Source organism: Barbus barbus (genome assembly GCF_936440315.1).
Source record: "Barbus barbus genome assembly, chromosome: 9".
Taxonomy (NCBI): domain Eukaryota; kingdom Metazoa; phylum Chordata; class Actinopteri; order Cypriniformes; family Cyprinidae; genus Barbus; species Barbus barbus.
Genome location: NC_136737.1, coordinates 4,779,043 through 4,794,115, shown reverse-complemented (window position 1 = coordinate 4,794,115; position 15,073 = coordinate 4,779,043). Strand labels below are relative to the sequence as shown.

Here is a 15,073-nt window from a genome sequence, read left to right as displayed (position 1 = left end):
TTATGACTGCTGTTAACTCCCTCGGAAGATAGATGGGCCTGCATTTAACAGTAATATACTCCAAGTCCGTGGAGCAGTATCTGTCTACAGTCACTGTGTTTGTACACCAGCTGTTATTAATGTACACACAGAGCCCCCCTCCTCTGCTCTTACCAGAGTCCGCTGTCCTGTCCTGACGCTGTACAGTGTAGCCTACTAGCCCAATAGCCGAGTCCGAAATAGATGGTTGAAGCCAAGACTCCGTGATTAACAGTACACAACTGTCTATTAAACGGGGAAGAGAAAAGAACAGCTGAGATATCACGTGATATACATGTGCTACACTGAGTTATCAATTATGTCTAGAACACTAGTTTAGTGACCTGTGCCATTTTGTGTATTTTTCGTTTTGGTTAGTGAGGGTAGTTTATTTAGGGTGTCTTTGGCGCTGAAGATCTTTTGTTTTTGTCTTTGTTGAATGTTAATTTAGTTAGATTAGATATTGTTTGTTTTTAGTAGGATTGGTTTTGGTTTTATTTTGTTTTTGATTTGGCATGGTCTAGTTCTTTTCTCTTTTTCCTTTTTGTGAACTTTTTGTGGGGTTTGTATAAATTGTTTATATAATCAATTATTTTGAGGTGTCCTGGTTATATTGTTTCTCATTGTAATAAATCATCACTTTTCTTACACTAGGTTGGCTTGTGTGTAAGATGTTTTCCAGTACGCATTCAATATTTTAATGTTGCACGCCTTATTTCCTCTAGACTAACTGGGGTTGGTAACACTTTTGAAAAGTTAAATATAATTTTGATATTGTTTCTCAGTGTCAAGCAGTTGCTCATCTTGGCTTTTTTCAGTAGTTTGGTGAGTCTTAAAAAGCTGCTCATAGTAGCAGGACGAGAAGAAACTCTTCACCTACAAACTAAACACACATGAAATAAATTCCCACTCTCATCTACAAGATGTTTGTCCACCCAGCAAATCAAACCACATTTCTGTAGAAAACAGACCACAGCAGGTTTCAGTTTGACTCAGAAGATGAATTTAGAAAACCTGGTACTGTGAGGTGGCAGACGATTTTATCTATGCTTTTTTCCCTTCACTAAAATTAGAATAAATATACTGAATTTATAAATGCAAAAATCATTTGATAATTCTTATTCATCTTCATTTAACTGACAAAAGTACAAAGAAAAGATTTCCAGTGCTTTCATTGACCAAACTGTATTTTGTAAAAATAAACTAATTTAGATTTTGACGGCTGCAACACACAAAAATTGTGACCGTCAAATGTTGTTCATCCACAATTCACACAATATTCTTTTACCTTTATCTATTTAACACTGTCAGGAAACTACACTCTCAGAAAAGGTACAAAAAGGTACATAAACTGTCAGTGGGATGGTACCTTTTCAGTTATATGTGCATTTACAATACTAATATCCACACTTAAGGGGTTTTCTGAAAGTGTACCGCCCCAATGCCAGCTTTTGTACTTTAGAGTGTACCTTACAGAAAGCAAGTTAAATGATACAAATATAGAATATTTGCCTGTTAAGAACAGTTAAAGTTGTAATAACAGCCAGATGAACCATGCAAATGCAGCGTGTGAACGAGGGTCAAACTCTGCAGTGGGAGGATTCACACATTTACAGTTCTGCTGGTGGTTTAGCAGGTAGTTTTATTAGATCAGATAATGAGCGACTGAGGAAAATGTTTCTCATGTTTGTTTTGTTCTGTTTGTGCTGGTGCTGTCAGATTGGTAAGTTATTTAGCTTATTTTTTTACCCCCACTTCAGAGAAATACAAATTGCTGCTACTGTTCAAAGATTGTTTTCATCGACTGCTCTCAGTATCATGAATATTTTGGAATCTACTAACTTTAGTACCTCTTTATTATTTTAAATGAAAATTTCCAGATCTAGAAAGATCTCATGAAAATAAGTTGTATTAATTTACAGTCTGTATCGAAAATATCTGGCACACTTAAACTTGTACTATCAATCTGCAATAAATTATGTAACTTTATGCATTATTTTCTTCTGAAATTAAAGATTAAGGATGTGTTGCACCATAAGTATTAAGCTTAAATCAAGGTTTAGCTGATAAATCTGCTGCGTCAAACTTTAAACTTTGAAATATGTAGATGTACATTTAAACCATCATTTTGATTTGTTATTTTACATTTAAGATAAATTAACTTTGACCCTATTACTTCAAACTCATCAAGGAAGTCGCATGACTGCAAAATCTATTTTTGGGAACCTGTTTGCTTTGAGTTTTTAAATACAATTAATGCATTTATCTGTTTAATATATTAAATACAATTCTTGTGATAGAGGACACTGTGGCATTACTATGAAGAACCCTTCGGGGTCATTATAGCTCCAGGATCCAATATGTTCTTAATGTGTACTTTTTTAATAAATTATGCCATATTATTCCATAAATTGATACTATAAATATATTTCCAGGCAATTCATAAGTGCTGTTGCAGTGTTTTCTTTTTCTGCATGATTCTAACATTCTAACAGAACTCCAGTGACCAGTTGATGTGGTTTGGATACCTCCCCTCCCCAGGCCACCTTGAAAGATCTACCGGTGAGATAGGATTCAAACCAGCGAAGTGGAATCCCAGTGATGCCCAGTGATGAGAGGGTAGACAGGAGGATCTGATGATTGAAAAGTGTCAAAAGCAGCAGAAAGATCCAGCAGAATGAGGACTGGTGATTTGGAATCGGCCTTTGCAATTTGCAGGGCTTCAGTGACTGAGAGTAGCACAATCTCTGTTGAATGGCCACTCCTGAAACCTGACTGTTTAGCATCCAGTTTGTTGTAATGTGAAAGAAACCGTGAGAGCTCGTTGAAGACAACTCGTTCGAGTGTTATCGCTACGAATGGAAGGAGATAGACAGGTCTGTAGTTTTCTAAAAGAGAAGTGTTTACCCGTGCCTGCTTGAATGCTGTGGGGAAGATGCCTGTGAGGAGAGATGTGTTGATAATGTGTGTGAGTGCCGGTAAGAGTGTGGGAGAGATTGTTTGGAGAAGGTGTGAGGGGATTGGGTCGAGAGGACATGTTGTAGGATGGCTGGAGAGGAGAAGTCTGGATACTTCTGCCTCGGTGAGGGGACAGAAGGAGAAGATGGGAGTTAGAGCAGTGGATGTGGTTGATTGGAGGTCCTGTGGAGTTGAGAACTGGTTACTGATTGTTCTAGTTTTGTCTGTGAAAAAAGTGGCAAAGTCATCAGCGGTTATCAAAGTGGTGGGAGGTGGAGGAGGGGGACAGAGGAGAGAATCAAATGTTCTGAAGAGATTACACATGTCTGGAGCGCTGTTGATCTTGTTGTGGAGATGTGAAGATTTGTGAGTGTGGACTTCAGTAGAGAAAGATGAAAGCAGAGACTGATACCTACTCAGGTCCGACGGATCGTTTGATTTGCGCCATTTTCTCTCTTCCACTCTGAGTTTGGTCCGATTCTCACAAAGAACATCAGATAACCAGGGGTTAGAAGCAGTGTTAATTTCGTTGACAAAGACGACGACGATCTGAAACAATGGCCTCAGCACCTGAAGGGTTAGGGAGTGGGTGACCAGACGTCCTGTTTTTCCCGGGAGTCACAATTCATTGTCGATTAACTTAAAGTCAGTGAAGGTGCGATAGGCGGAAACGCGCTGATAGAAGTGCTCTCTCTCGCGCGCGCTCCACTTCTTCAGTTCTCATACAGCGCGCGATCAGTTCTCAGTACTCAAATACACACACAGCAGTCCACATGTCTCTCATGTAGAGCATCTCACGGAAATACAGTCCGTTATGGTTTAAGTGAGCTTAAACAGGTGGGTGAAAACTGAATGTATGTCAGTAGGCTATTGCATGCATACCTTCCGTCTTAAATGGACAGCATTCCTAATTATCTGTCATAAACGTTAACCAACAAAAGATGTTAAATAAATGTATACTTAAGTAAACCTACTGTATCTGAAAAATGAGGTGTAAGGTCCACCCATCTGGCCCAAAGAAGGTTTCCGATGGTGGATGAAGGTTTCCTGCGTGTTCGGTCTTTCCAGTGTGCAAAGTTCTTCAATTTAAGTTAAACTCTAATCTGACTCCATTTTATTATTTAATCTGACTCCATTTTATCATGACCTCGTATTTAGCTTGAAATACAAATTGATTGCTTGTCTATTTCTAATTTGTATTCTTCTGATATTTGATTATTCTAGTTAACTCTTGACTTTATATTTACTCGTTCATTCGGTTGCTCATGTCTTTAACAAGGATGCAACGTAATCTACTAGAGTCAATAATTACAGAGTAAAACAGAATAATGTCAAATGTAACAATTTATTCTCAGTCAGGTAAATACTGTATGTATTATCTCAATTTCACAGCAATTCAAAGAGATCAAATCATATCAATACAAAACATAGAATTCTCAAAGATAGATTCTATGAGTAAAGAATGCAAACCTGACTTTATAGAAATACATAGTGTGAGTATTCAGACATACCACACTACGGACTTCTGGCTACAGAAAAACGCCCTGATCCTTTTTCCACATTTCCTTAAGTACTTCAGACCAGGATAAACATCCCCCAAACTGGAGACAGGAACTAACAATTGCAATTTGCAATTTAATTAAGTCGAGTTAGCACCTTTTGGGACAGAAGGTAATTTGCATGAAAACCACTAGGTGCTGATCCGCCCTCTACAGTATGCAAAATATCTCTGAACTCTTAAGATCTGTATTACCTTTTAGTTTACTTCTTATAAGAATGAGACCATTGTACCAGTCGCCCTGAGACAATTCAAATGATACCAAACATGACCGTAAATAACACTTGCATTAATGCAGAACATTACATTTCTGCTATTGACCATTCTGAGTGAGCTGAGTGAAGGGAAAGATGGGTGATGGGAAGGAAGGGATGAAAAGGAGTTTATGCATATGCGAGGGAGGCATTTTCCCGCGTTTTCTCTCAGTGGGGTGCGGAGACAGATGTCTGTATGTTAATGCACTGTGTGTGTGTTGTCCATCTCAGGAGTTCAAAGTGTCTGAGGTTCTGTAATCCTTACAGATTCCTCCCTCTGATCACGTGGGTCAATTCCAGATGATTCCCAAAGAGGTCACTTGTCAGGCACTTGTTGTGGTCCTTGTGATGTAGTATTTGCAGCTGTGGATGCCTTTAGAAAGGCCTTTGTGTATACCAGTCTCAGCAGGTGCATGTAGCTTGAACTCAGCAGGGAGATGAACGGGTTCAGGGTTTCACCTGTCTGGTTGAGAACAACACGTGTGCATAGTTCATTGAATCAATCCAGTCCTTTCATTACTTGAGTCGTTCCATCATGGAGAAACCTCTGTCTCTAGTGACACCTTCCCTAGGACTTCCTTGCCTCTTTGTTGAATCTCGTCACCTCCAATTGTGCAGATTTCTGGGCAGACTCCAACAGGTGAAGGGTTCTCGCTGGTTACATACTGCTTTGTGTGAGACACTTAACAGCATCTTAATGGCTCAACGATTGAACAATGATGAACTCGATGTAGAAAGCTGTGAGATTTGGCACAAGAACATATAACAAAGCAAAAAAACATAACATCATGTCAACAAGTGCGAATGGTACATTGGGTCTCTGGTATCTTTTGAGGTCTCATATCATAATGTGATCCCATCTTAAAACAGCTAATTCCTCACTACCACTCTGATGGATTTTTAATGGTAGTGGAATTACAGAATGCTTGGTCTGAGTGGCTTATATGAAAAGTGGCAAAAAGTCAGTGTACCTTACATGTTTATAAAGATGCTATGCATCATTAAAACATATGACAATAATAATAAATATTCAATCCCAATTACAAAGGTATAGACATACATATAATTCTCCAATGCAAGTCACCTAAGATTTCAAGGTAGTGATCTAAAGTGTGCTTAGGTACAAGAATGGGGATCCTGGATCCTTTGTAATAGTGTGTGTGTGTGTGTGTGTGTGTATATATGTGTGTGTGTGTGTGTGTGTATGTGTATGTGTGTGTCATGCAAGCTACGTCACATTCGATGGCATAGTCAAGTTGTAAATTTTGTAGCTGATGAACAGAAGTGCCCACACTTCATATTTAATCATTTTGATAATATTTCTGTTATTAGTGATGTGTTGGGAAACCAGCGGGCCCTCTGGTTTGCCAAAACATCCCAATAACAATCAGAAAGTTTAAATCTTTTGAATTTTCATGGCAGATTTGACTCTGCATTCAGAATTGTACATCATCGATTTGTGACAGTAGCCATGCAGATGTATTATGTTTTCCATGAGTTGGCAGATGGTTGTAAATCACAACTATTATGTGTGTCTTTCTGAGACTGCCATCATGGGATTAACTAAATCCTATGTGTGAGAATCTATGTGTTTCTGTCAGTGTGAAGATGGACAATAGATCTTTAGTGGGGTACCACATTTGGAATCTAAGCCATCATTGTTTTCTGTGGTGTGCAGTGTTCAGACTGGACAGTCTAGATGAGGTGATGATGCGATGGTGGAGGTTTGTGTTCTGTGCTCATGTCTGGGAGATGGGTGGAGTCTAATCTATAACAATCTGTGTTGCAAAAATTTAGTTCCGGTGCTAATCCGGAAGGCCATGTAGATATTTGTGTGGTAATGTACTATTGTGAGGTGTGACTGGCCTCTTGAAATGTCTTTGCACCCATCTCCCGCAATTTCAGGTTATTTCTAACAATTCCGCCGTCCTGGCTTGATGTAGCTGGAATCAGGTGCCTTCCTGGTATCTCACTTTCAAGGAATTGCAGTGGTCAACCTGAAACAGAACCAAATACTGAGAGAACCACAGTTAATTTTGAGTATTTTTCACCTCCCTTTCATTATTCTTCTAGCAAATTTAGAAGATCAGGTGATGTTATGTGGCTGTATTTAACTGTGGAATATTAATGCTAATCAGTCCTTCTGATCAGATTAAAATTTTGGTTGGTGCTACCCAGCGAAGAGTGAATTGGTTTGCATTCGCTTGTCCCACACTATTAAAATGAAAACACAACTCCTCCCTCTTGGCACTGGGTAGCATATCAATCTGCAACAAGATCTAAGTTGTCACAAATAGAATTCATGTGTTAATTCATTTAAATATGGAAAGGCAGGTTCAGAGCTGATGCAATGCACAATCACTGTTTTTATGTTTCAAAGGACTATTTATTCCATTTAGTCTTGCTGATCATTTTCATTGTTAAGACAATTGTGAAATCACTCTGTGGCCACATGGCAATTCTATGCTCTTGTATCTGGTTTAACTGCAGCTATATGGTAAATAGCACAGTGTGCCACTCAAGAGACAAACAAATTCAACATAGACACACATATGCAACTTAAAATTGCTATGCAATTCCAGTATTACAGTTATTCTAATTTCACACAAGAGACACGGTCTAGCATGTATGTAGCATCTACAACCTTAAACCTAAGTGTACACTTACAATAAATCAGTCATGTGTTTCATAAAGAATAAACTCAACTAGCCTATGTGCACATGTAGTAGCACAAACAACTATAATGTGTGTAACATACGCACATTGTGTTTAGCATAATTACAAATTTGAAAATTCAAACAAGATCATTGAAACTGGGATGTTTACATATTAAAGTCATCACTATTAAGCTGCTAGCCCACTAGCAAGTGAAGTCAACATCTGGAGGCCTTGCATCAGCAATGCAGTTACCTCACAAAGAGTTTTACATGAGGATGACTTGTTACATGTAAATAATTGATCTTCGCCTTTAGAAAGTGATATCCTATGTTTCAGAAAATAAGGTGGAGGTCTACTCCTTCCCAGTGACCAACATTTTTCCTCTGTATGGCCTGTTTTGAGACAGGAACTACAAAACCTGCTGTCTTCACCATACGGTTGTCTGCTGTGTTCTCCTGGAGTTTGAGGTTTTTCATGACTCCCTAATGCTTCCTTTACACCATGCATTCTGGTACATGACTCTGTGCTATTATGGTGTTGCATCACCTTAAGGACTGAAACTGGCACGCTATCTTGAGCAGTAGCACATGCTTTCTCTGAACTAAAAGTTCTAGATTTCCATCTGTTGTATCCCTGTTCTATCCTTGAACCCCAACACACTATCGTTCTGAACGTGTTTTCAGTTGGATCTACTCCATTTGACAATGCATTTTGGACTGGAGTGCCAGCATTGTTCTTTATAAGTTGTAATAACGGTTCGTGATCACGGCTTGTATTTTCTAGACCGGAATGTTCTTTGTATGTCACCCACAGACGTTCAGCGTATGTTTCAAACGGCTCATTGCTGCCCTGTTTAATTTCTAGTATCCTGCCCCAATCCGAGCTTATTGGTCCTCTCAGGTCTAGCAACGCCAGTTTTAATCTTTCATATATAGCCTCGTCAGATTCATTATTGTTTCGCTTGACTACGTCTCCAGATTTCATTTGAGGGGTTAATTTTGATCGGAGTTCATCCGGGATGGTTAATAGTGCGATTTGCCATACGTCCCTCGTTTCTAATTTGTACACTGTGGCTTGTAACATCAGTGCTTCCCAGTAGGGTTGAAATGGCCCTCTTTTGGGCATCATTCCCACGATCTGCTTATGTTTTGAACACTCTTCACGTTAATGGGCGGCTAATCGTGGTTATTTCATCATTCGCGTTTGTCATGGTTTTGAGTACAGCAACTCTAGCTGACGTGGAGGGCTTTTCGCTGGGTTTAATGTTAGCTCTTGTTATAATCGGACTTCGCTGACTTTGTTCATGTCTCTGAACGAGAGCTCGGTTACGAGTTTCTGTCCGTGTTTGACTCTCTAATGTGGCTACATCATCATCGTCATTATCGCTGTTTTTATCAGCATCAAAAGTCTCATCCAGTGCTGCTTGCTTAACTGCGGCCACTGGAAATCCGACATTGTCGCAACATTCTTCAAGAGCAGATATATAATTACTGCCCGTTGGGAGTTTCTCCTGAAGCGCATCTATTTTTCTCGCCATGTTTTCACTTTTCCTTGCCCAACCTTGTCTTTCGTATGTAAACGCCTCGACCTGTGCTCTTAGCTTTTGCAATTCATCCGAACGCGCTTTCTCGATTTCTCTGATACTCGCTATTGTGCGCTCATTTTCGGCTAATGTTTCTAGGTCGTTTTTCCGAAGTAAGTAGACAATGGCAGCTGTTGTTTTTTTATCTTTTGATTTAGATGTCAATTTTTCTCCTGCCAAAAACCAGGATATGATTTCATTGTTTTTCCACGTAAGGTTTAATCCTTTATCGTTTAAATGAAGAAGGATATTTTTTATATGCGCAGCGTGAATTCCCATGATCTCCTGATCTGCACTGCTGCTGTACTGTCCCTGAAAAGCCATGTTTTCCAGCTAATTCTTTTGCCCACCGGATGTTTCGGCTCCGGTCTAAACAGAGGGTATACCGACCCGTACTATAAATGTGTCTATATGTGAGGTGTAAACAGTCTTTCCCTCAACACTTTTACAAGGCAAAAATCAACTTACCACAACAGCTGGAGATAGATGAGAGGGAGATCAAACCTCATGTTCCGGGCAGGGTTCAAGTTGAATGTCGCGCTGGAAAGACGTTGCTCGTCTGTTGCGAGATCACGTCGGGGTCACCACTTTGTAAGGTCCACCCATCTGGCCCAAAGAAGGTTTCCGATGGTGGATGAAGGTTTCCTGCGTGTTCGGTCTTTCCAGTGTGCAAAGTTCTTCAATTTAAGTTCAACTCTAATCTGACTCCATTTTCTTATTTAATCTGACTCCATTTTATCATGACCTCGTATTTAGCTTGAAATACAAATTGATTGCTTGTCTATTTCTAATTTGTATTCTTCTGATATTTGATTATTCTAGTTAACTCTTGACTTTATATTTACTCGTTCATTCGGTTGCTCATGTCTTTAACAAGGATGCAACGTAATCTACTAGAGTCAATAATTACAGAGTAAAACAGAATAAGGTCAAATGTAACAATTTATTCTCAGTCAGGTAAATACTGTATGTATTATCTCAATTTCACAGCAATTCAAAGAGATCAAATCATATCAATACAAAACATAGAATTCTCAAAGATAGATTCTATGAGTAAAGAATGCAAACCTGACTTTATAGAAATACATAGTGTGAGTATTCAGACATACCACACTACGGGCTTCTGGCTACAGAAAAACGCCCTGATCCTTTTTCCACATTTCCTTAAGTACTTCAGACCAGGATAAACATCCCCCAAACTGGAGACAGGAACTAACAATTGCAATTTGCAATTTAATTAAGTCGAGTTAGCACCTTTTGGGACAGAAGGTAATTTGCATGAAAACCACTAGGTGCTGATCCGCCCTCTACAGTATGCAAAATATCTCTGAACTCTTAGGATCTGTATTACCTTTTAGTTTACTTCTTATAAGAATGAGACCATTGTACCAGTCGCCCTGAGACAATTCAAATGATACCAAACATGACCGTAAATAACACTTGCATTAATGCAGAACATATCATTTCTGCTATTGACCATTCTGAGTGAGCTGAGTGAAGGGAAAGATGGGTGATGGGAAGGAAGGGATGAAAAGGAGTTTATGCATATGCGAGGGAGGCATTTTCCTGCGTTTTCTCTCAGTGGGGTGCGGAGACAGATGTCTGTATGTTAATGCACTGTGTGTGTGTGTGTGTGTGTGTGTGTGTTGTCCATCTCAGAAGTTCAAAGTGTCTGAGGTTCTGTAATTCTTACAGAGGTTAATTTATATCTCTACCAAAAAATGAAAATTTATTCCAGTTTTTCCAAATTCAATCCTTGATTCAAATTTCTCATAACTAAGCTTAATTGATTTGGTCTAAAGAGAGAAGAATTAATGACTATTTTTGTTAGAATACTACATATAAAATAGCTTCCAAAATAAATGTTGGTAACTGCAGTTTGACTAAAATTAATGACTAAAAGTTGACAAAAATGCAATGACTTTTCGTCGACTAAAACTAGACTAAAACTATGAAAGACTCAAATGACTAAAATGTGACTAAGGCTATTAAGCATTTTCGTCTCAAGATAAAGACTAAGCCTAAATCAAAAATGCCTGCCAAAATTAACACTGGTTAGAAGGGCCAGCCTTCTACAGATGTAAAGTGGAAGCAATCCACTAATAAATTTAAATAAATAAAAAAGTCCTGAGTGTGAGAGGGAGAGCTGTGAGGGTGCACACCGCAAGGCAGGCTAAAGAAATGGACCTTATATTTTAATATATTTTGTTTATATATTTTTAAAAATATATCCTGTGGATAGTGGGGGTTGGGGGGGTTGCATTGCCATTTAATTATCTTAATTTCAAGACCTTACAAATGCGAAACCTTTCTAAATATTGGTTTCAAAATACTTCGGTAGTAACTATGAACAACAACAAAAGTAATATAAATTCATAAGTCAAACACATCTGCTGATCTAAATGTCCCATATTTCAGAAGGTCAAGCTAATACCATGTTTGTATATCACCTTTCATTTGCATTTGTGTTTCTGTGGCTGTTCCCAATGTGTTTTCCAATTCACTGACAACTGCTGATTTCAGGCTTTGTAAACCTTCAGAAGCTTAAAATCTGTTTGTTCATCAGGTGTGTTTGGTGAGTCAGTGTCAGTGACGGAGGGAGATTCTGTTACTTTACACACTGATGTTACTGAAATACGTGAAGACGATTATATACTGTGGAAATATGGAGCTGAAAAGTCTCAAATAGCTAAAATTAAGAAAAAGAAACAAATCTTGCCCACATTTAACGGTACTGATGGGAGATTCAGAGACAGACTGAAGCTGGACAATCAAACTGGATCTCTGACCATCACAAACATCACAACTGAACACGCTGGAATTTATCAACTAAAGATAATTGGACCGAATAAATCATCAAAAACATTCAATGTTTCTGTCTATGGTGAGTAGTCCAAACAATCTCATAACTTGTTTTAATAAAGGAATATTCAGTACAAGTTGAGCTCCATTAACAGCATTTGTGGCATAATGTTGATTAAGGATGGGCAGTCTGATGATTTTATATCATGATCGATCTTGAAGACGTCAACAATCCACTTCCAATCCAGCGAATCGTAGAGATCTTCGTAAAAATGTAAAAACAGTAATGGCTGCCTACTAGATGACTGTAACTTGCCAAATTATATCAAATGTCTCTGATGTCTTTAATGCATGGCAACATATTTAAAAACAACTATAGCAGCAGTAGTGCAATGAATCAAAACATAGTTTCAGATTCGATTTGAATAAAACGGTCATTGTGCATAGGTGCCCCAGAACACCATTTCAACCTAGGGGGACCACCCCAACCATTATTTCACCCACATTTTTAAATTTTATTTTCCCAAAACTTATTTGAAACATAGCGTAGACACTTTACTTGGATTTAATGTGCTTTCTCTGTATATACAATCTCTGTAATTTTCTTTTCATGCAGATTCCTAAATGTCTTTCACCCTTAGTCATTTTGCTGTTTGATATGATAGAAACACTCACAAAATAAGAGCTGGAAAAAAAATGTTGTCTAGATTTATCAATATTTTTCTTTAATCTCCTATGTCTTCCAGCTCGTCTGCCTGTTCCTGTCATCAGCATTAACTGTTCAATCAGTTCTTCATCATCATCATCATCATATTGTTCATTGTTGTGTTCAGTGGTGAATGTGGGTCATGTGACTCTCTCCTGGTACAAAGGAAACAGTTTATTGTCCAGCATCAGTGTGTCTGATCTCAGCATCAGTCTCTCTCTACCTCTGGAGGTGGAATATCAGGATATAAACACCTACAGCTGTGTGCTCAACAATCCCATCAGCACCCAGACTCAACATCTGGACATCAGTCAACTCTGTCAACCATGTTCAGGTACAGCAGCGCTGATATTAGAGTTTATTCATTGAGTTGATCTGTGTGTTGTAGATCAGACTGATTCAATCACTTACATTAATGACTCTTTTACTCTCCTTCATATCCTCCAGACTCAGTCTCTCTGATAGTGTTGATCTCTGTTGCTGTTGCTGGTGGTGGTTTTCTGTTGATTGTAGCGGCAGTCGGGATCTTCTGCATCTGCAGGAAATGTAAGAAAAAAAAAAAATATATATATATATATATAATAATAATTGCTCAAGATCAAACAATTAATGCATGTGTTGAAATATGCATCTTATATAAGGCACAGATTTCTTTATCAAATTAAAAATGTTGTTGTATGTGTATATGTCATTGTTAATGCAGTCCAGACACATTGGAAAGACAAGACTCATTCAACATCACGAAAAAAGGTAAGAAGTTGCAAGAAGTTGTTGCAGTCAGTCTGATTGAAACTTGCTGACTGAATTTATTTGACCTATATATTCATTAGCACAAATCAAAATGTATTAGAATGCAGAAAGGGATTGTATTTTCCTTCAATAACAACAAGATATTACTGACAAATTATGCTTATAATTTAATGATTAGTTCATCCAAAAAAAAAGGAAGGAAGGAAAAGAAAAAGGTTTAAATTTATGCAAGGTACTGTTACAAACCCACATGAGTTTCTTTTAAGCAGACTGTCAGCCTCAGTCACCATTTACTTTCATTGCATTTTTTTCTATACAATTAAAGTTAACTGTGGAAGAAATGCCTACTAGAAAATATACAGGCTATCCTCCAGATTAAATGATATATCAAGTATTCATGACAGTGATCATTAAACAATTCATAGGCTACAATCAATTAAAACGTTCAAATCTTAAAAGCTATGACCAGTCAATTAAATTATTTTACAGAAGCTTTAATAAGGTCTTGTAAAGCCTGCCTATTCGCTCTGAATGAATTTCAAGCAAAATTCTATTATATTTTTTAAAAATGATTTTAAACTGTTGCTCTTGATTGACTGTAGCCTATATTTTTCCTTGCAGAAATCAATGGAGGACCATATGTATGGAAATATCATCTCAAAGCGATGATCAAATACTGAATCTACTGGAATAAATTAATCTTACAGTTCTGCGGGTCCTCTTTTTCTTTTTTTTTTTTTGCATTTTTAATTTTATTAAATGTTTCTTCTTCTTTGTTTCTTTTGCACATCCACTCTCATTGTTATGTCTTGAAATGTTGCTGCTATATGTAGCCTATTAGTTTAATTTAGTGGGCCACACATAGCATAGCACTCAGAAACTCAACTAAATGTTCTGTTTGCTATCTTAACAAGCATGGACTTTAGCCTATTATATACTGACCACTTCACTGTTCTCTGTAAAGAAATTAACAAATAAACAACGACTGAATACAGTCTTTCACACACAATAAGCTCTGCTGGATATTTGGTCAAATTCAGCACAATCACATCAACCCTCTCTGGTGTTGAAAACGGATCACATCTCTCTAATAATAGCACTTTTACTCGACACAGTGCGCTATAAATAGACGGAGCAATCAGGCTGCCAAAGTCACGTGATTTTGGTCAACTATGGCCTGGTATCACAGACAGGGCTTAGACTAAATCAAGATTAGGCCATCGTTCAATTAGGACATTTAAGTTATTTTTATAAACATGCTTAGAAAAAAACATTACTGGGGTGCATCTTGAGACAAAACAAGGGCACTGATATATTTTAAGATCAGTCAGTGCAAGTTTATTTCAGTTGAACAGCTCAGACTTATATTTTAGTCTAGGACTAGACTTAAGCCTTGTCTGTGAAACCGGGGTAGGTTTCCTGAAGTCATAACTGTTTGTAAATTTCAGTGGTTCGCCGCTAGGGGGCGATGATTATCGGAAAACCCATGAGCCAGCAGTGTCTATCTCAGATCAGGTTTACAATTTCTCTGGCACGTTTTTATAATAAAAAGGAAGAGATGTAGTTTTGTCTCCTATTAGTCTAATTACCAAATCTCTCAATAAAACGGTTACACTTTATTGCGATAGTCCACTTTAGACGTAACTACAAGTAACTTTGTAACTACATGTCAACTAATTCTCATTAATTTGCAACTACATGTCTACTAACTCTAGGTTTAGGTTTAGTAGAATAAGTTGACATACTTGCAAAATTTCTCATAGTCAGTATGTTGTGGACCCATCAAA

General features: G+C 37.9%; 1 protein-coding gene across 1 annotated transcript; it reads left to right on the top strand.

The window, feature by feature from the left end:
* The first annotated feature begins 1,632 nt into the window (after window positions 1-1,632).
* On the top strand, window positions 1,633-14,847 carry LOC306874933 (CD48 antigen-like). Its single transcript, XM_079425269.1, has 6 exons — window positions 1,633-1,741; window positions 11,595-11,912; window positions 12,577-12,870; window positions 12,984-13,082; window positions 13,240-13,286; window positions 13,908-14,847. The coding sequence occupies exons 1-6, from the start codon at window positions 1,693-1,695 to the stop codon at window positions 13,953-13,955; spliced, it is 855 nt and encodes a 284-aa protein (XP_079281395.1). The 5' UTR covers window positions 1,633-1,692; the 3' UTR covers window positions 13,956-14,847.
* Window positions 14,848-15,073: the final 226 nt, after the last annotated feature.